Source organism: Struthio camelus, chromosome Z, assembly GCF_040807025.1.
Source record: "Struthio camelus isolate bStrCam1 chromosome Z, bStrCam1.hap1, whole genome shotgun sequence".
NCBI classification, from domain to species: Eukaryota; Metazoa; Chordata; class Aves; order Struthioniformes; family Struthionidae; genus Struthio; species Struthio camelus.
This window is the reverse complement of record NC_090982.1, coordinates 40,752,592-40,775,098: the sequence shown is the minus strand read 5'-3', so window position 1 is coordinate 40,775,098 and position 22,507 is coordinate 40,752,592. Positions and strand designations below refer to the sequence as shown.

Sequence of the window (22,507 nt, the reverse complement as noted above, 5' to 3'; positions counted from 1 at the left end):
ACATAAAACTTTTTATAACTTACATAAATCCTTTTTGAAAACTAAAGTGTCACGGCAAGACAACCACTGCTCTGATTACACAGTGTTTTATTTGTGGAATGCAACACATGCCTGTAAGGAGAAAGTCGTCTTTCTTTTTCTCTTTTTTCATATTCAATAAACTTTCCAAAGTACAGAAAATACACATTCATTTCCTGCAAGCAAAGGGGATATTTGTCTCAGCCAAGAAAAGAAACACTACTTGGTTGCTCTTCTAACAAAAAGAACATTAGGAACAGGCATATTAAGAGATCTAAGGCTTATTGTGGTTATGTGAACCATTGGATATGAATCATATTAAAAGTGTATGGGCCTTTAATGAAGAAATCCATGGTGTGCCAATGACAGAAACCGTGGAATATTTTTAAATGTACAGATCCTTTTCTTTTTAAAAAGTGTGTGCTGCTAACAGTTCAAAGGCAAAAACAATTTCTTTAGCCATTTTCTGTATTGTCATATCTTTTGGGAAGGGCAAAACAAGTACAGCTTCAAATGAAGCCATGTATATATTTTCTTTTGGCACTTTAAATGAAGACTTTATGATCTAAATTCAGATATTAAGCAACCTACCTGTCATTTTTGCAAATGAATTTGAAACAGCACTATGTGAAAGTCCATTTCACAAGATGCAAGTAAATAAGATTTTTTTTACAGTCAAATACAATCTTGAAAAGACATCTGATGTGAGTGTTTGAAGAATGCTTCTGAACTTTCAGAGCAGTGAATCTTTCTGCAATGGAAAGTAACTGAGAGTAAAACTGCATCGTTGCTTAGATGACAAAAGATACATCAGTGCAATGACCTCACTGGAAGCTGTGGCTTAAAAGAATTGTAGGTTTTGCCTGTAAGAGGTTTTAGGCTTACCTAACCTTTAGTCAAGTTATTGGCAAAACTTATATAGATTTCAACAGGAAGAAATTTGGGCCTCTTGTCCAGGGCAGTACAAAGAGCATATTCTCAAGCACGATATACTCCCTGCCATTGCCATGGTCAGATAACACATGCTCATTAAATAAAACTTGAAGTAAAGCCAAAACGTGAAATTTGCTGATAATAGTATGTGTGCAAAGATGTTAATAATTAGCTAAGAATGCATATCATAACACACAGCATGGTGTTTTCTCTGTACTCTCATACACTACAGAATGATTCAGTTTGAAGTTAATTTAATTCAACCCCTGGGACAAAAAGCAGAGGCTTTTTTTTTTTGGGAGGGGGGGTTGTTTTGTTTTGGGGTTTTTTTTAGTCTTCTTTCTTTTCTTTCTTTTTCATTTGCAAAAGCAATATGGTTTGGTTAAAACTGAAAGGCTCAGTCAACAGGTATTTCCTGAAAATATTTTCCATAAAGAGTTGAATGTGGGTCTCCAGAATGAAAACTGATACTTTCTTTTTTTAATTTTCCAGCCAAAGGTTTCTATGATCTTGATTCTTTAAATGAGGCTGCCTGGACCAGCGCCCAGAACCAGCTAGTTCCATGTGATATTTGCGGGCGTACTTTCCTTCCAGACAGACTGAGCGTCCACCAGAAGTCATGTAAACTGAAACCTGCAAAGTAGAGTGGATGTAACACACATGCATACATAAAGCATGCATGCTCACACACACAAATGTGTATGTGTGCACATGAGTACACACACACATGCACATACAACTTTCAACCAAACTGAGGCAGAAATAAAATCCAGAGAGAGTGCATTGTCAGATCACATGATCTGAAGGTCTCCAGAGAAAGATCAACAGTGCAGCTGCTGCTTCAGTGTGAGGTCGAATGTGATTTTTAGCCAAGCAGTAGCAGAAATTCCTCCTTATTTCAGATGTTCAGGTAGCACCCACCTTGAAATCAAATTTGAGAGGGAGGACATAAGGATTCTTGAAGGTAATGTTAAGTTTCATCTGTACTCTTCTGATCCTGTGCTTTGCTGGGTACAGGAATATTCAAATGAAGAATCCTCACCAGGTGTTTTCTGAATCACTGTCCTGTCTGGACATCTGTTGCCCAAATGTGATGTGTTCTTCCGCCCTGCTTCTTTCACAGCCTTTCAGGTTTAGCAAGCTGGACCTTGGAAAGTAGTTGTGCTCTCTACATGCATTTCCCATTCTGTGAAGCATGTTTGTTTTGCTATTCAGCAGGGGACAGAAAGAAATGACCCATGGCTGTCTTTCACTGTGGAGATCCTTAAGAGAGTATCCTACAGAGATCCTCCTTGTGGTCTTGCTCTTCAACAGATCCAGGAGAGTGGGAGAGGTGGTATAATGTCAGGAGCTTCCTTGTCAGCAGGGACATTTGTCCTGCTCTCAGTGAATGCTGTCACCTACTGTTTCAGAAACATGAGACAACTTTTAGGAAATCAATGTTTTGATGAGGAGTAATTCACTGCATCTCAGTGGAAGCAAAGTCAGCGTGATGTTGGTCAAGAAAACTAATTCTTTAAATCACTGGCTCAAATTGTATCTTCCCTTCCATCAAAGACTTGTCTAATCAATGTAAAGACTTCCAGCTGAATTTGACTAATCGGAGAAACCCCATCTTGCTCCCAGCAGTGCAGCCAAGACTCTTCATTGACCCCTACTCAAGAGCTTAAATCCATGAAGCACTCCGGTATTCACATCCTTGTGGGTCACTGGAGTTCACAAAGCATTGTCTGCTGCAGATAAAACATTCCTTGATAAAGGGATACAGCTATGGAGTACAAGCAAAGACTGATTCTTTTAAGAAAACACCACAAAAGTGCCCTCTTCTTGGAGGCATTTCTTGCTTAAAAATGGTACTCATAGCATGATTTATCCTCTACTCAGTAAACCAAACATGCCAAAAATAGTGTAAGTTAGAGAAACACATTTTTGTCATGAACCTGGTAAAAGAAAAAACATCTCTGTGTCATGCCAAAACAAGCATGATGTGTCTGACGGCTGGAATGAAATACCACCCTGTCCATTGTGCCAAATGTGACCATAACAGAGTGCTAGTATGGACGACAAGGGCAGATAGTATACAGGAAAGCAATGGGGGAGGTGTTTGAAAATGCTATTTCAAAAACTGCTGTTGTGTTACTCAGAATCGGTGCCAAAACACATTAGTAAATGGGTTAAACACACGAAGGAAGTAATACTCACTTTAACAAGGTAGAGCAGAGAGCATTTTTTTATTAATTTACTTACTCTGAAGTGTTATTATTAAGTAGTAAGTTATTCAGAATGTATGACAAAATGCGATACGTGTTGTCAGCTAGCAATATAGGCTTCCTGAAATGATGAAAGAAGCTGTATCTCATGTATGTTTTCACCTTCAGGCTTAATTCTCTGGAGTTGGCTGTTATATGTTGTGTGACCAGTGGGACTTTTCCCAGAGCATTTGCACTTAATGTTGCACTTGCACAAATCAGACGAAGTGGATGTCTTCACACACACCAAAATGAAATATGGGTACCAGCTCCTTTTCTCTTCCAAGCTGTCAAGCTGTGTGATTTGTTGTGTAAGTGAAATAAGAAGTATTATCATTGTTCTGTTATTAAAGGAACGCTCCTGGCCCCAGCCCTGGTGGACTGTTAGTTCAGGCTGGGAGAGATACCAGCATTCTTTGGTGAAAATAATTTCCAAAACAATCAATGGCACCTCAGCAGTCCTTTCATCTTCAGAATGAGAATTCTATTGTCTGAAGATGGATATCTTCAGAAGTCAAAGGTTCAGTTTCTATTCTGCAGTGCAAAGCTGTGTAAACCCTGCAGATCTAGCCTTGTTAGCTTCTCAAATGTGAGGAGATTCCCAGGTGGAGCTGGAGCTGTACTGTCTTGCCTCCTTTTAGCTGGGAGAAGGCATGTGACCTGAGGAAAGACTAGGGGCACTGATCTGTGATTACTGGGCTAGTTCCTAGGAGCTGTTGGCAGGCAACCTATACTACAGGAACCTGGCAGCTGTTAAAATTTACATCAGGAGCTGGTCCACGGCTGTGCAGCTTGGTAATTGGAGGACTATGAATGCCATGTAATCCCACCGTTCTGGCCCCTCTTCCTTTTCTTGAACCCCTCTTCCTCTCATCAGACATGATAAGCACTTTTTGGCTATGTCTGCCTTACCTGAGTCATCAAACTTTTTTACAGAATCATTTCAAGAGCAGAAATTGTTTTGAAGAAACTAATCACCCTTTGCAAAATCAGTGCAAGCTTTGGCATTAAAAATTTAGCTGTGTCCTAAAGTGGGTTTCAGGCTTCAGAGTCCCTGTGTCGTTCCGCAAGTTGGGTTCAAGGTCCTGATGACTTTAACTCTGTTAGAAATTTTACCCAGAATGGTTGTTTTGAGTTTCATTGTGAGTTTCTTTCTAAGCTCTCCTCTTGTCTAGTCTTCTTGTTCTCGATTATTATCCCAATCTTCCTGAAGAGCAGCGCAGAGTAGTTACAAACACTCACAACAGTGCAGCTATTAACCAGACATTCAACATGATGTTGTGTCTTGCATGGAAATACCCCTGCGCAGGACCTGCTGTCACAAGTCTGAAGTACGGCTTCCATGTCAGTCTTTGTGGGAGTCAAATGAAGATTTGGCAAACTGATAGCTGCCTCTGCTGATAGATGATTGCTGCTGAGCTCCAAGCTCAGCGTGGGATCTGTGAAACAGGAGTCACAGGGTTGCAAGAAGTGATAGCGAGACCAGTGCCTGCGGGAACTCAGAAGGAGGCAGTGGCATTCAAAGAGATCTCAGAGGCATTCAAGATGTGACATCCTCTTCCCCTCACAAAACTTTTGGTGCAAGGACTTTCAAAATCACCTATTGAAAGCATTGACCTAACAGTGTGTATGACTGCACTTCAAACACTACTAAGATGGGACTGTCGCTCACATTTCCAGTTATTCTTGTCATGAGCTTTTCTGCTGAGCTTGCCAGCCATGACAGTAGCCTGTGACAGTGATGATGGTGAGTTCTGTGGCAAGATTTGTCCATTGGGAAAAGCACTCATAGTGCATTTCATAGTTTGCTCTGTTTCAGCAGGGTTAAACTGTGATCTGGTGAGCATTTGTCATTGTTACTTGGCATTCATCATGCTGCCTTTTTTGCAGAAGAGGAAAAGGAAATGAGAAACTGAGCTACTTGGCTTCCTTTGTTTCTATACTTTGGCTATTTGTTACTCAACCTTATCACATCCATTGTTGGCTCACACGGATTCCCCCCTCAGCCCCCTATTTCCTAATGACACAACACACCTAACTCTAAAGAGCTGAAAAATGTTTTCTGGTGTTTCAAAATCTATGACATTCCATCCAGTTTGCTATAAACATGCTGACAATAGCTAAAATTATACCTGTAAATTATACAGAAAGTCAGAACATGGGTTGGCATGCAAAGTTGAGTCATATTATGCAAATGAGCATCCACCCTTAGACTGTAAACAAAATACCTCACGTTTTAGTTAACCAGTTGAACAAACCAGTTCCAATTCAAGAAACAGATGTTTTCTAAAAGCAGTCGTAAAGATCTTAATCAGGCTTAATGAGTTTGACTGAAGACTTTAAAGTAGACATTAATTAAAGTAGACATTAATGAAGGAACTCTCAACTGCATAGTATATACTAATATATACTGCATAGTAAATTCTATATGTGAAATGGTATAGTGTAGCAACTTGAGAATGTCACAGTGCTTAAGCCTCAAAGTGTGGAGGCCTCAAAAGACCCCGCATCTTCAAGGGCCATAGCAAAAGCTGGGTAGCTGACACTGACAAAATAGTTCCATGGACCCTTTTCCTCACAAACTACCAGCAGTTGGTAGCTTGAGGAGCACGGATTTGTAAAAACAGTTCCTATCTACATTGGTAGTGAGAAACTATATAGATCTGTGAGTTCGATCTACGTGGTGTAGACCTGGAATAAATACAGCACTGTACAGAAGTTTTGCATCCCAGCACTACCTCCTGACCACTGACAGAGCATATGCTTTAGCTTTGGTTGAGGTTTTACAAACATAAAATTTGATTCTACACCCACTGGAGCCGAGTCCCACACTGGCATACAGGATGGTCCCAGAAAAACAAAAAGGATCCATCAGATGTTGCTATGTATGTGTCTTAATCAAATTATTTCTTAGGGTTTTTTATGGTGATAAACAAGCTTTCATGCCTTGTGTTTAGTAATAGAATTTCACTACTGAGGACTAAGTTTATTTTTATTAGTCAGTTCAAAGAACTTATCTAGGCACAGGGAATTCTAGAGAGGCTTTCATCTGAATCCGTGTTTTCTTCTGGGCTCCTGTCTGCCCAGGTGGCTAGTTTTGCTTCGCTCTTAAGTGAGATAGATTTTCCTGAATTCTGTATTTCAGAATTATATCGACCAAAGTGGGCTGAAGTGATTTCACTCTATCTGGGGACATGACACACTCAACAAGATGATAGGATCATGCAAGAAAAATACTCAGTGGGGGCATGAGCTTCACTAGGAGACAGAGCTTACAAACCTGGAAAACTCTCCCAGAAGTAGCCTGAGGAAGTTCTGCAGCTGGGACTGGCAAAACTGGTGACATCAGCCTCCTTGTTATTTCTCATTCTGAATATTCTCTCTTCTGTGTTGCAGTCCTATTCACCATCACCTCAGAGTCTTTTCACCTTGAGCTTCATTCCTTCCTCCTTGATGCCTTTCTCACGCTTAGTTCTGTTTCATTTCTTTCTCCTGGAATTCCATCTATTTCCCTTTGTTTCTGCATTTTTCTTACAAGACAAACTTGCTGTTTGTTTCTTTAGCTTCTTGTTTCCAGGAAAAACTAAGAATCTTAACGTTTTAATTATGACAGTGATACGACCTTTAGAGACAATTGCTCTTTTGTCTGTTGTATCAGTCTGTTACATTCTATGTCTGTCTTGACTACTTAGATAGTTAACCATTTGGAACAGAGACTATCTATGTTCTTATATGCTATTCCTTGCCATCTTACTCTGTTGTTCCTTAGTCAGTCTCATAACTGATGTACACAGAGCATCACTGAAACCAGGGCATGCAAGCTCTAGGGACCCATCCTAAATCTGTATTAGAAAAGGAAAATTTCTGGCACTGGCAGTTCAAGAAAGATGTTGATAGTCTGCAGAGGGTTAAGACTGACATGATTATACGATTAGAAAACCTACCTGATAAGTGAGACTTTAGGAGCTCAGACTATGTAGCTTGTCAAAAAGATGAAGAAGTGACTGCTGCACATATCCAGATTACAGCTCCTTCTTTCCAGCCAGAAGAGAAGGGTTAGCAATCTCCAATGACTGGAATTTGATGCTAGACAAACTCATATTAGAAATAAGGCAGAGATTTTTAAAAGAACACTGGCAGTTTATCAAGATTTGCTGTAAATTGTCTGTGACAGAATATTTTAAAATTAATCATGGATTTAAAAAGTAGTTCAAATAAGAATAAGTTCAAATAAGTTCAGACGAGTCTGTGTTCAATATAGTTTATAGTATATGGAACATGAGAGTAGAAGATTGTTATGCATTATAATGAAATATAATGGCCATGTAATTTTCAGGAAAGAAAAAGTTTGGAGAAGTCTAACAAATATATTACAAGCAGCCAATGGTATTTCTGAATTAGGTCTAGGACTTGAAAGGTAGCAATTAAAAGGTAGCTATTGGAAGATGGTTACATTTTTTAAAAGTCTGCATCCTCAGTGGCCCCATCTCTCCAACAAGGCCGTTCCCAGCTCCATCAAATATTTAAAAAAAAAACAAAAAACAAAAACAAAAAAGAGAATACTTCTAAAGGCAAGAGCAGTTGACCTGGGATAGGATTTTACCTGGATAGGATAGGAAAATTAACTGGATTTGGAAGGTAAATCAGACTCCAAAGTTTGATTTGGATGAGAACGTCTTGAGAGCAGCAGTGAGAGAGATTCTGGACACAAAAGAGAGAGAATCTCAAATGGAAGAGAAGCTACCAGTCTGGTCAGAAAGAGGAGACTGATTGCAAAGCAGGTAACCTTTTCCCTTTCCTGTTTTTTTCACTAGCCCAAAGTGGAGAAATATTTACCTACATTAGCTCATAGGACGTGTAAATCTCTGTGGTTAGTGAACTGCCTCTTTCGGGTTAATTCCATGCTTTATTTTTGTAATACATCTAATTTAAACCAAGTTATACTAACTACTGTCCATTTATCTGGTCTAGAGATAACCAGAAAGGTTTAAAGAAAGGGCACCTCCTGATACAACCTGTGATAAATGCAGATTTCCAAGACTTCTTTCTCTGGTCCCCTCCAGAGGGGGGGACAGCAGTTTGCACAAGCACTGGGTGTGTATTAGCTTGGAGGAGGCAATAGTATTTCAGTAGCAAGATCAGAGCATGAACTGCTGCACCAGGCCTTGGTAGTGATGTGCTCCATTGGGTGATCTGGGTAATTTGCCTTATAAAAGAGACCCCCATAGACTTGGAGCAGCCCAGATTCAAGTGCGTATAGAGAATGCTATAAAGCTGTCATAGCTTCCCTGAAGTATCTTCCTCCCTGCCTCCCGTCCTCCACCATTTAGCCTTACTAGAGGCATTCGGACAGACATATCTTCTCCAAGCCAGTGTATTGCCACCAGACTGCAAAAGGTGTGCAACATGGAAGAAGCAGGAGTCAGAAGTATGGATCACCCTGTGCGCTCAGTTTATTTTACAAAATGGCAAGCTAGATGCCTATATAATAATATAGCAGAGTGATACGGAGGGGTTTTAATCCCTTAATATGTAATGTTTACATTACGTCATTTGGAAGATCAGATCTGAAAAGAACATGCAGCTTGAAAAACATAGTTATGGATGTGAGACCAAAGAGACTTAGCCTGTTCAGTTTATCAAAGGGAAGACTGAGAGGCTGTTTGATCACAGTTGCACATGTCATACTTCAGCTCTGAATTTTAAAAGATGAATCAAAGCTAGGGATAAAAACATGCACTCCCAATCACAGAACCGAGGTGCCAATATTTAACTTTTGACATACACAGCATCCTGTGTATCTATTGTAAGCTCATCTCATTCAGGTAACTGACTAGTGACAAAAATCCTCACTGATATAGGGTTAAAGATACCCAGTAACTTTTCCAGCTCTTTCAGAATGACAGGCTTAGCAAAACTTACCTTTTTGGAAAAAAAAAGGGGAGACACCCAGGCCAGCTTAAATCTGTTCTTCAGAAATAATCAATGGAAAGTGTCTGCTGCTACTCTAGTGTCTACTGTTCATTTTGGTCTGTGAAGCTGAGCTGATCACCAGAGAGACTAGCGTCCACTACTTGGTAAGATGTCACTATGATATGAAGTTGTCTGGACAGGCATTTTCTATTCAAGAGAGCTAAGAGGCCTTTCTGCCTCACCTATGAGTATATGATCAAAGGAGAGAAGTGCTTGAATACCTTGAGAGATCCGACTGTGTGTAAGTCCAGAACTGTCAGCTGGGCGTGAATTGTGGGGCAAGCTGCTGGCTTTTGCACATTAGGCAGGAGGTGAGGATGGTCTGTGGGCTCGGGGAAGGGTAAGTGACAGGTATAACACTAGGCAGCGTAGTGTATTTAAAAGTGAAGAATGAAGGTAGGTTCATGAAGTGCTTCGCTGCAGAGGGAGTTCATATTCGGTGCTGTTCACGGGGAGGACATGTATGTTACGGATGTCTTGAGTTTCACATTAGAACCAAGAAAAGCTTTCTGAACTCTTACCAGAGCTATAGCTTGATTTCTTCCTGGCAGTCACCCTTTCAAATGTTGGTAGACTCAGCTGTTCTAATGAAAAACTGCATGTGGATGGGGTCAGCCTATGTCCTGAAGGCCATGGTCAGTGACTCCAAATCTGGAGCACTAATGCTAACTTCCATGTCCAGGACACACACTGAACATCAATGCATTCCAAACAAGCCTGGGGATTTTACAGCACTCAGAAAAGCTAAAAGAGAAGGGTCTCATCCTTAATTTTAGCATAGCTGGCGTGCCACAGTTCCAACAATTCAGCCTGGGGTACAGGGAAGGATCAACTCTTACTTCTCTGAAGCCAAAATTTAACACAACACAGCCCTTACTCTGTTTTCCCTGATTCTTGAGAGTTTCCTTAGTCTAATTTATAGCCTCCATCTGTCTGTATCATCCACCGTTTGAATCCTGCAGTTCATTTCTGGATGAAAGCCTGACTGCAACACCTCTCTTCACAGATGATTATTAGGCTGGTGACTTGACTGGCTCACTTCAGGCTAGACTTCCATGTTTTCCTTTTAAACTTTTCATCATTTATTTTCATTGATTTAAATATGATCACATAGAAAATTCTAGGCAGTACAATTATACTCATGATACAGATAATTAGTTTAAAATAACCATGTAAAGTAGTTATTCCTTGGCATCCAAAAGCTGCAGTACCATTCTTAAAGTCCCCAGTAAAATCAAACAACCTTGCAGAGCCATTTAGAGAGAACTTTAATGGACAAAATCAGCATGAAGGCATGTCAGAGCTTCCCTCTCCTCATGGGTGAAAATTGTCATGAAAAGCCAGCTTGGTTTGCATCAGGAGTGGTGATCTCCAAGCAAGCAAGATGCTTGTCATGAAGAAGGACTGGCGTAGGAAAAGGATGGCAGGTATTGAAAGCAGAGTACCAGTACATACCCATTATTTTTCTACATTGTTGTTGCACAGATGTGTCTGATCAGGTCAACCTGGGCCAACAGGAGGTTGTCTTTCTGAGACAAAAGCTTTAACTGAAGCTGACAAACTAACATGGCTATGCTATAGACTGCAATATTGCATTCAAATATCCAGCTAATTTCGAATCTTCAAAATCTGACAACAAAAGCAGTCTAAACATGATGTTCCAAATGGCCTAATATACTGTGTTTCCAGGCAGATTTTGTAGCATGCATGATTTTCCTTGCTGTTGAGGTCAGGTTCTGACCTGTGGCTGCCTTAACTCCTTTAAAAGTACCCTAGGTATTTCCACTCTTTTTTGAGTTGCTAAGTGTACACAAAGTCTAGGAGCAGTAGCAAGCTAGAACCCTTTGAAGAGTGCCAAACGTATTTTACATGGAACATTTTTTTCAATTGCATGTTTTCCCAGAAAACTTAAATGGACATTTGTAAAAATGCTCTGATCTGGAGAAAGGAGAAATAAATACAAATGAAAGCTGAATATTTTTAGGCTTGGATCTTTTGCTATTTTCAGGAAGTTTTTCTTTTGTCCCTATTTCAATAGCAACATGGTTAAGGGAGAAAAGACAGTTTAGGACAGAAAATAGAAGACAGCCTCGTCTAAAACTGTAGCTTTGTGCTTCAAAAATAAAATCTCTTTTGGTTTTTTTTTTATCCCAAGTTTCAGAATCAAAAGTTCCTCAAATATATTATCTATTTAAATTTAATTTCACTTGTTTCCTAAAAACTATTTACGTGGAAGAAGGAATATTATTATTACAGCACATGTGACATTTCAATGGCAAAGTCACATAAGCAGCGGTTTCCTTCTTGTCCCCCAACTCCCATGACTTTTTTTAACTCTGAAGAGTTATGGAGTGTCATACACACAACAAAGAAAAGGTGTTTTGGAAAGCATTGTGTTTTGCTGCAAATTGTCATCAGTTTTAGCCAATACTTCTACACCAAGTTTGCTACACCCTGCAGTAGATGAGCTGCATTGCATAGAATGATACTAAACAATAAACTGCGTCAATGCAGTTGATTCCAGTTTGAAACTGGAATGGTTATGTTATAAATCACACACAGCACCCTAGGATATTTGTGGAACGACACAAGGGGCTAAAATACACAGCACAGGGGTGCTATCGATTCTTCTGGAAACAATTATTAAAGTATTTGTTGTTACCCTATCCTCAAGTTTTTGTTGTTACCCTATCCTCATAGTATCAAATATTGTACTGAAGCAAGAATGTACTGCTTTTCAGTGTTTCAAATGTATTTTGTCCCTTCTTGTAAGCAGGTACTTTCGCGTGTGATAACAGTCACCAGACACGCACCCTAAGTTTGGATTTACTTACATTTTAACAGAAAGCAATTTGAAAGTAAGTAGGTTTAATGAGGAGGACTTAGATTTTTGGAGGTTAGCCCCTCTTTAAAATAGTGAAAATTAGTCTGTTAGAGAAATTAAGGCTGACTTTTTTAGGCTTTTCTATGGCATTAGCTATTCATTCAACTTGAAATGAGTGACCACTGTATATTTGCAAGAGGATTTGAAAAACTGTTAGGCACATTTGGAAAAGGAACGGTCTGGTCTGCCTTGTTTGCTCATGAGTCGACAGAGCCCAGCAGGTGGCAATATAAGCACTTCTCGTATTTTGAAATCATTAAACTCTTGTCATCCAATAGTGTTATTGTGACTTAGTCATTTATAACTCTGACTTGCCTGGAAAATAACCCTCAACACTGAAGGTGATTTTATTCACTGAAATAATACAGATTCCATGTGTGAGAGTCTGGCATTCTTTCCATCCCTGGATCCTTCTTGTATCTTTGGGATTTACCGAGTACTATTACATTAATCTCAGGTTGAACAGTGTCTTGCAGTTGCCGAGAGCAGATTGCATCTAGAAATGTACCTCAAAGATTTTCTTTATTGAATGGCTTTCTGAAAGTTGACAGAGTTAGCTCTAATCAGAGATTTCTCTTGAAATGCTGTTCTAAGCGGTTTTACGTAGGTCACATTAAGTAAATATTCTCATCTGGTTGAGGTTTCAAAAGGTTTATTCTCTCTGTAATTAATCAACTTCCTTCAAAAGCTCAGTATGACTGCAAGGTCAAGTCTCCTGATAGTTAACTGATCGCCAATTACTTTTGTACATGAATATACATTGTTTAGAGATGAGTGGAAATACTTGAGATAGGAGTAGAATGTTTTGCTTCTAAACCCGCTCAGACAAAGAGCTCATGGAAAAAGGCATGTGTAGGTTACACAGGCTATATTTAAGAAAGGTGTTTTTAGCCATAAACTGTGTTTGTGAAGTGAGCTGAAGTTCTGTATATTTATATGCTTAGAGAAATATATCAAGAAAGTGAGCCTAGTGGACATGAAGTTTTCTTCCAGGCTTCTGGGTACTGAAGTAACTGGAGAGTCCCCCAGGGTGAAATTAAGAACCAAAAGTGCTGGAGAGCCTCTGGAACTCTGCAAGTACTTTTAAGAGATCTGACAGACTGTAATAACTATAATACTTTGCACTTCCATCGCACCTTCCATTCGGTGCTCTCCAAGTATTTTAAAACCAGCCATTAGTTAAGGCTTACAGCCTCTGCCAGGCAAGTCTTATTAATACCGTTTCAAAGTTGAGGAATTGATTGCTGGAGTGCAATGTTACGACACTAGTCCTATTTTCCTTTGCTCACTCTGACCTCCAGGAACTGGACCCTGGCTAAATTTTTCAGTAGGAACTTGGAAGTTTGCAGGAAGCCTGATCCTCTGAACTGCAGCAACCAACTGAGAAATTAAAATTCATATTTAATAAATATTGCAAGACCTATTCTGGAATAACTCAGATGCAAGTAGACCAATCTGCTTGTGTAGAGCCCAGTTAAAATCTCTGGGGTTGTCTATAACATTGCAGATAAACAGGTCTTAGTAAATGGGGACCCAGATAGCAGTTATGGACAATAGAACTGGTTGTGTATGCTCCTCGTTGTATAACACAAGAAATTCATTAGGGAACCTGCTGTACCACAGGTCCTTGATTCCCCAGTTATACTCGTGTGATACGTGCTACTTACATTCCTGTCATGCATCTGGAGTGAAGGATGCCTACGTTCCAGACAAACCACACGTGAATGAGAGATTGGTTCACTCCAGGTATTCCTCCTTACTCCCAGATGCCCCTACACCTCATGAAGGAATCTTCAATAATTTCCCAACACACCGAGTGCCCGGGGAAGCCAGGAGATATCCTTACCCTGTGTGAGAATCATTCAAAAGCATGCTATAAATACCCGCATCTCACATGCTGCACAGCAGTTTTCTCAGCTTTTGGTCCTTAGCTTTCTCTTATTCTGTTTTCTCTTGTGCCTTTAATTGTGGGGATTTTTTCTTTCCCACTTTGCTCTTCTCAAAAAAAAAAAAAAAAAAAGAAGAAAGAAAGAAAAAAGAAAAGAAAAGAAAGGAAAAAGAAAAAGAAAAAGAAAGGAAAAAGAAGGTTGTCTTAGGCCCAGGCCCAGTCCTAGAGATACCTGGAGTCCAGGGGAGATCATGATCTTGCCTTCTGGCCAGGCTCTGCCAAGAGAGGGATCATGGTTTTAGAGTCAAGAAGTCTTCCCAGAAGCAGCATCAGGACTCTGAGAAGGTTGCTGCTGCTGGCTGTAACAAGAGCTGAGGCCCAGTCAGTGAAAGAGATAGAGACTATCCTTTTCTGAGTGACTCTCTGACAAGTGTTCACAGGAAGACTCCATAGTCTGACAAGCCAAATTCTTCTGCCAACAGCGTGTCATGGTGCTGCTCGTGATCTGTGACTCCCTGGCCTTGGGGCCTGGCCCTTCATATGCAGCCCAGTGTGGCAGAAAAACATCAGGACTCTGGCCTGCCGTTACCATCTGGGTTTGATGAAAACAACTTAGCTGAGAGGCTACCCAGTAAGAGGAAGACATGGACACCTCCCTTTCCCTGGCTACCCAATGTTAAGTGGACCTTCAGCTTCTGCGCAGGAGCCCTGCGTAGGTGAGTAGACAACTTTCCTAACACTTTTTCCAACACAGGGAAACAGGAGGTGGGAGGCGGGGGTGGGGGAGGGGGTGTACGTCTGGAGGGCAAAGATATTCTGCGCCAAGTGGAGTATGGGAACTGTCAGCAGCTTCCAGAGCCTTCCCACATCACTCTTCCCTGCTGTGTACCACCCACAGACTGCGTGGAGTAGCTTGCTCTTTTAGTGGCAGCTTCCCATGCCCAGAACTCTTCCATACAGCCACTGCTGTGTCGCAGCTTGGCTCCCCCCTAGCTGAGAGTGATATGCACAGCAACAGTGACAATTTCTATTGTATGTGTAGTTCCATAACAACTCTTAACGGCATCCATACCCAGCCACAAACTTGGCACCATTCCCACACCTAGGAGATCACGCAGTGAGCATTCGCAAGGCGTCCGATGAACATCTCCAAGAGACATTCAACTTCCCAGTTTTGAAATACATCCACTGGTTACTCTTCCTAAGAAGGGGAAATCCATATCATGGTCCTCAGAGTAATATCATAAGGCTCAGGTTTGTTGGTGCCCAACCTACTTATGTTTAAGAACTTGACCCTCTGTGTCTTACTGGGTTGTCTAAATATCCACCAGAGGATGTGTCCTATGGCAAAAAAATACTAGTATTGCAGGCAAACAGGTGAGCCTTTTGGATTCTAGCATATATTGATTTTGTTTTCTTTTTATTACATTCTCTGAGCCTGTCCTTTTCATCTCTTCTTTCCTCTCTCCTATTTTCATTTATTATCTATCTAACCATGTCTATGTTATGAAATTTGCCTTAAGTTTCAACTGACATATTTTAAACATTGCCAAAACTTGATAGAGAGGGTTTCTGTGTAAACATTATGTATGCTCTACCACAGACTTGGAATTTTTGTGGATAAGAAACTTGGTGGAATATCGTATTAGCAAAGGGAAAAAAGAAAGAGACTGAAGGCTGAACCTTGGTCTCATTTATATCAGAAAATTCAGAGAAATTATTTTTGATTTCAATTTGTGTAACCAAGATCAGAATTTGGCTGTAGCATGTATTCTGTCAAAGGCAGAAGACCACAGTCACCTTAGGGACAGCGGTCAATTATACAACCATCAGGCTGCCTTTCCTGTCCAGGTGGTGCAATGCTATATCATGTATTTATTCTCCCTAAACATCTGACTTACTAGATCTGCATCTTCTTCCCAGTCTCCATCAGATGTTTTGTAATTGAGGAAGAAATTAACGATTAAAATCAGAGATGGACATGAACCACAGAGTTTGGACTAGAATATTTTAAGTGTTGGAGCTGGGAAGGAGGGTTGGTTCTAAGGTTTTGGTTCATCTAATTAATATGGAGCAGAAATGAATTGGAGCAAGCTGTTTGGCACCTGCAAGCATCTGCAGGTGCTCAGCACCAAATTCGATAGGGCCCACTATGAGTATTCACAAGTGTAAAAAGAAATTAGACTATTCTCCACGCATGCACACAGGATTCCAGAGAACAGCAGGAATAGCATTTACAGTATCCTCCTGACCTTGAATTCACCCCATCCTTTTTCAGTACATAAACTACTGTAAATATCAGATGTGACATACTGCAGTTTGATGCAAGCCAGTACAAAATCACACATGGTTCATTTAAAGAAATACCTCCTCTTTTAACAACTGGATAGAATCAAAGATGATCACATTTCCGGTGTTTCCTATATGCACCTGATATTTTCTTCTACAAGCTCTCAGTTCCTGCTGGAAACACTACGCTTCTTGTGCAACAATGCCAAAGATAAGAAAATGTCTACTTTATACTGAAGCTTAGCAATTGTTCATTTTTATCCTGGCAACCTCTTAATACTCATAGCAAACCATAAGCTGGGCATTATTTTAAAAGGTGGTGAAAGATATATTTTAAGTTAAAAGGCAATTTGCCCAACCTCTGCCCTATTTCCTTGCTGAGGACAGGAGTTGAGGATGTGGTTCCCACGGTGTGATAGAAGACAGGCAGGGCCAGTGCAGAGCCCCACAGATTCTGCTTACAAGAATACAGTAACAAACTTCTAAGAAAGCTGGGTACATACAATGGGAACCCCAGAAGCTGACTTTGGAGAAGAAGAACCTACTGGGTACTGCATTAGTAGCAATTCCCACAGTCCTCCTTTATTCCCTTCCTTTCCACTGTCTGAAGAAGCCAGGAAGAGCAGCTGCAGCTTTTGGAGAAAAGAGTGCGTTAACCAGCCTAATTTCTGAGAGCTGTCACCAGTTTTAAAAGGGGAGAATGGCTGGCTGTTGTCTCCCTGCAAGAATCCTCTCTAGGGATATGACATTTTACTTACTCACCAGGTGTCCTTAGAACTGACACGCACCTCAGTCTGCTGCTTCAACTCTGCTCTGGTGCTGAAGCCAATATGTCACTATCCAGTCAGGTTTTCTCTCATCATAAACATCAGCCAGGCTCTGTGTCCAAAAGTCAGGCATTCTCCATGTGTTCTTCAGACAACCCAGCACTGGAAGAGAGCTGTCAGGTCAGGCTTCTAATCTGGAGACAAAAGAAATGGCTATAAAATTTGAAACTGATTCCAAAAGAGAACTAATAAAAATTTTAAAATAAAATGCATCCTTTTCCTCCACTAGAATGTTGCATACATGTGTCCTAACCACTGAAAAATACATTTCAGAAGAAAACTTACCCTCTAATGACAATGCCAACTTTTGACCATCCATTGTAACAGTTCTTGGGTAAAGAACACATCCAGAGATATGAAGGGCAGTGTTAGGATCTTACAAGTGATAGCTAATTAAATATTTTGCAAACGTAGAGTATCGGTTAAGTAGGAGAATGGAAATTAAGAATACTGAATTGTCAGCAAGCTTTTGCCAAACACTTGCCTTTTATCTTTGTCCATATCACAAATTCTGAATTCCAATCTATATATCTGTGAAACATTCCACGAATTATAATTCCTAGATGTAGATCAAAATGTAGATACTCTGTAGCACTAATGTATTTAATGTCTGCAGGCTGCATGGAAAACCTCAAGTGAAAGGGATCAGATAAACACAAAGTGTTACTTGCTATTGTGACTCTAATGCCTTAGATACATTTTTTCTTTGGTCATAAAAATCTTTTCCTAAAACATACATTTTTTATTAATCAGTCATTACTAAAAGCCAGTAAATATCTAAACAGAAAATCAGTCAGCTTTCAGATTTAATGGGTTTCCCCTGTATAACATAAGGTAATGCACAGCAGTCACGTGTATATGTGCCTCTGTGTGCGTGTGTTTGTGTAGGTGTGTCTATCAGGCAAAGAAGGGAAGGAAGCAAAAAGTACTTTAAAAATGCAGCAAGGACATGAAATGCATGTTTTGTTATACACAAAGTGTGTATGAAATAATACTTTTTGTATGTATTTGTATGACTTTTGTTTCGGCATCTTCCAGGTTGCTTGAGAGTTAAAATACTCCCTTGTACGAAATGTCCTCACAAACAATTACGGGTGCAACACAAATGTGTCACTCTTTAAAAGCTGATACATAGTGGCAGGAAACACCACAAAAATGGACTTATCAAAAACAACAACTGGGTGAACCTGGCAAGTTGCAAGAGCTCAGTAGCCAAAAGATTATCATTCCTGAGTGGATTAATTTTTACAATACGAACTCCATTTCTTGTTTGTTCTGTTTAAACATGAAAGATATGCCGTTGCTGGGAAGGGATACTGTAGTTTGAAAGCAGGGACAAAAGCTCTATGGCAAACACAAGAGTGTTTGCTGAGACTGAGTCTTGGTTGTTTGAAGCACTCCAGGAGGGTATGATCTCAGCTCTGTCACTAGAGTGCCATGTAACATTAAGGAAATGTCGTGCTTCAGTTTCCAAACAAGATACCGCTACTTAGCCTCTCGAGTGATGTTACTTCACTCTCAGGCATGTACGTTAATGAAGGGATAGCTTGCAGAAGTTCAGTTTACAGTGCTGCTGTTGTTAGCCCCAAAGCATAACAAACTGAAATCCCACCACTTTCTGGAGCCGTCGCAATGACCTTTTCCATTCTTTAGGGCTTTGCATTTTATCTTTGTATCTGTTGTGCCTTCGTGTAAGTCAGTCGTTGCAGCAGAAACTAGAGCTGAAATCCTGGCTGTACAAGCTAAGAACAATTTTGCCATTGATTTTGTTGGAGCCAAAAGATTATGGGGCATTTACATGGCATAGTTTTCTAATTGAGTTGTGCTGTATTCACTGATCATTCTTTGGACATTAAAATAATATTCTATGCTTCTAGCAGGGAAGCAGCTGTCATTTTCTTCTGTGGCACAGTGTTGCAACACAATCTTGGATCATCACACAAAAAAGTTATGAAGTGTCACTAATAGCTGCTTAAATGGAGCAACTCTTTAGATCTGCAAAACAATACCCATAGGCTGGGTATTTCTGAAGGCTCAAATTCTCCTTGTCTGGGTAGGCCGATATTTCAACTAGACTTTTAGAAATTGCTGCAACTCTCCTACCTCAAAGAGACGATTTATTTAGCTTAATGGATGCCTTAATGTAGTGAGTTCTTGCCTAGGTGAATACTTTGTTCCTTTGAACCACAAATTCAAATTCTAACAGCACCAGTTCACCTCTTCATCCTTCCAAATCAAAACAGAATTTCACGCCCTCTCCTTTGCTAGAAGGATATGAGTTATATTAATTATTCCCTGGCATTTTATGCAAGAAGAGATTTTCCAGTACCTTTGATCAATCTTCCTTTGTTCCCTTTATTGCCTATTTCATGTGAGTTAGTTTTCTCTCCTTCGTGGTAAACTGGTGATGCTGCACAGCTATAATCCCTGAAGTGCTTTGTAATAAAACACAAACAAAAGAGTCAATGCTATGAGAAATAAATGTAAAATACCAGTCTCTATGAAAATGGTTTTGTGGGACAATAAGAAGCTTCACAAAGAATATTTTTCAAAAGCAAAGGAGGAAAAGGGGTGGTCAAAGATTATCTTAGTGTCCTCCCAGTGCACCAGTACCCTGTGTGACTCACACCTGCCTGTAAAATATGGTTCTGATTTCATCCTTTTTCTAAGGCTTTTTTATATTCCCAACTTACCAGTGCACACAGAAACTGTATTCATTACAAGCTTAGAAACAATAAGACTTGTATCCCTCTTATGCTTATACAGTGTTTATGCTGTCTTAGAATGTTTATCTGAAACATATTTGTTCCCAAAGAATAATGGCACTCTGTGAAGTGAGCAAACCAAAGAGCATCATTTTTCAAGAAAGCGGGGTCAACAAAAATAAAAATACAAATGTTCTAAGTACCTGATTTCACTGTTCAATTGTACTGATTATTTCCTTTTAACTTTCCCTCTCTGCTGATTTAAATTTATGTCTATTAGGGCCTCAGTTCTGTGACATCAACCCATGAGCAAACGTCAGCACAACGGAAGTCATGACATGTTTCCATTATATATAGTGTTGTGCACTTACATCAGTCTGTCATATTTGACACATTCAGGTTTTGTTACACGAATGGTAAGTTTGTAACTGTGACTGATTATGCATCTTACAAATTTTCAATAATAATTACTTCAAAAAGAATTCAGAAAGAGAAACTGCATTTAGAAACTGTTTCCAGGTTTCCTAGATGGGAATTTAAATTATTGCATGACCCTCTTTTAAGCTACAAGACATATGCTTCTATCTTTACTCTAGCTAGTGTCTTCCCCTGGAGTGGCAATTGCATTTTTGTGTAAACAGAATCAGACTTACTGTGTAATTCTTTAGAGAACTTCAATGCAAAAAATAATTTTACGATCTTTAAAAAATATAATCTTATCTGTTGCGATAATTATCATTAAGATGTGCTAGCTGATTTCTCCTGTCTTAAAGCTACTTTGTGTCAAGTTGCTGGTATAGAATAGCTCTAAAACTGCTGTAGCTTATCACAGAAACCCTGCTTCTACTAGCTCAGAATGATAGTCAAGATGTGATACCATCATGACCTGGAGGGACCTAAAATATGTGAACCGAAAAAGGCAAAAATATTTTGAATTTGCTTGCCAAAAAAACCCCATACCCAGTATTTAATATTTCAGGGTTTTGTAAATGAAGAAAATAAATGTATTGTCAGAAACAATGGGTTTTCATTTTGGAGTACTTTTAAAAAATAGTAAAACAGGAAAAGGTGTGTCATACTGGGCGGCTTAACAGCATCCTTTTTCATGACAGCTCAATTACCAGAAAATCCACTAAGATACAGCAGCTCCAGATTCAATCCCTTCCTCTGCCTTTAGGGATGGAAACAAACAGCTCCCTTTGGAGTATCTCAACCACTGTGCAGTACAGTACCTGGGAAGGTTGGAAAAGGCTTTGTGATCTGTCTTATTTTAAAGTGTTCCACAGCACTGAATAACTGCAGGAAGGCAAAGATTCTTCCTCTCGAGAGAATGTCAAAGCAGCCATCACAGGCAGGGCAGAGCCCAGCTGGAGGCTGCCTCGCACCAGGAATAGGTGGGCAGCCGTGGACATCAGAGACGGGTACAGAACCTTGGCCCTGGGTAAGGGTGCGGCAGGGGTGTCAGCCAGAGCTATGAGAGGGGAGCAGCCCTCATCAAGCTGGAGATGTTGGGGGGCCTAACAAGCACCTTTCACCCTTCCCTCCCCAGAGACAACGGCAGCATCGGATGGAGCCCGAGAACCCCAGAACGACCCCTCCTCGCTGTCTCCCAGGCTGGGTGTTAGGGGTAAGTCAGCTCAGGGAAAAGCAGAGTCTCTGTGTAACAGCAGAAAGTTGTTGCTATTGCTGGATGCTTCCCACCCCCTTCTTCCCCTCTCATCCTGTACATGCGCATCTATGGCTCTGTCCCTGGGATGGCTGCACAGTAGGTTTTCTGGTCTGTGCTGGGTCAGAGACACTAAAATACTACAAATAATAACAGTATAATAATGTGCTGAAAACCATGAAAAGGAAGTAAGAGCTGCTTTAACTTGTCCAGATATAAGCAGGCCCTGTAGAAATAACATATGCAAGTAATATAATGACTGGTACTGAAAGTATCTCAGTTAGAATGTAATTTTGTGTAACGTATGTACTAAAATACCTGGCTAGAGCAGGGTGAATTAAGGCTGGTTTTGCCTTTTTAGGTTTAAATGAGACAGTTAACTTTAATTGCTGTAGTTTTTCCTTACTTTTGAACATAACATTAACAGTAAAACAAAAATAACTCCTGTTGACATTGTACCGCTTCCAAATCCAAAAGGATCAGTTATATCCATAGAAAGCAAAGCTCCTGCTATTGACACCGTATCCTGCCTGCAGCTTCTTTGGATCTGATATGTCTGTGGAGCCATTACAACGAGTGCATTTTATGAGACTTTGCCTCTGATATTATTATCAGGCTCTCCAGACATGATGCCATGAGAGAGCTGTCAGTGTGGTGCTGTGATACAATATGTCAGTGAATTTTTCCATAATGTAGCTGAAACTGTCACAAGAAACAGCTTAGTACGGGTGGTATGTGAGTGCACACAGCTTGTGTGCTGGGGGAGTTGTTTATTTTAAAGTAGTGAAAAGCATCATTTCATAGTAAGAACTAAGAGACTTAGTCTGCATTTCTTTTAGTGTTGCCAATGGCAGCTTCTTTTATCCAAAGAGAGTAAAAACATGCTTTTGAGTGCTTGCAAAGCCCTGGAATGTGTGGTTTACAACAGCATTAGGAACTGACCTATAATTACAACTAGACATGGCACTAGTAATTTATTAGTAAGCTCCTGAAGTGCTGACTATTTCATTCCTTCTTACAGATTGAACTTAGGTTGTACAAAAGCAGGCAAAGCAGAGGGACATGGCTTCCCCTC

At 40.1% G+C, this 22,507-nt stretch overlaps 2 protein-coding genes across 13 annotated transcripts in view; both read left to right on the top strand.

Annotated features, from left to right (window-relative positions):
- The window catches only part of LOC104150247 (zinc finger protein 474), a 51,803-nt gene extending 47,647 nt beyond the window's left edge, over positions 1 to 4,156 (top strand). For all 12 annotated transcript variants that reach the window (XM_068926942.1, XM_068926941.1, XM_068926945.1 and 9 more), the window contains one exon: positions 1,444 to 4,156. In XM_068926942.1, coding sequence (XP_068783043.1) covers positions 1,444 to 1,595 — 152 coding nt within the window. In that variant the 3' untranslated portion in view covers positions 1,596 to 4,156. The remainder of the gene's footprint in view (positions 1 to 1,443) is intronic.
- A 3,780-nt stretch (positions 4,157 to 7,936) lies between these two features.
- LOC138064414 (synphilin-1-like) overlaps positions 7,937 to 22,507 on the top strand; it is a 112,815-nt gene continuing 98,244 nt past the window's right edge. The window contains exons 1-3 of the mRNA XM_068926926.1: positions 7,937 to 7,981; positions 14,428 to 14,661; positions 21,316 to 21,393. The gene's annotated coding sequence lies outside the window, so the exon portion shown is untranslated. The remainder of the gene's footprint in view (positions 7,982 to 14,427; positions 14,662 to 21,315; positions 21,394 to 22,507) is intronic.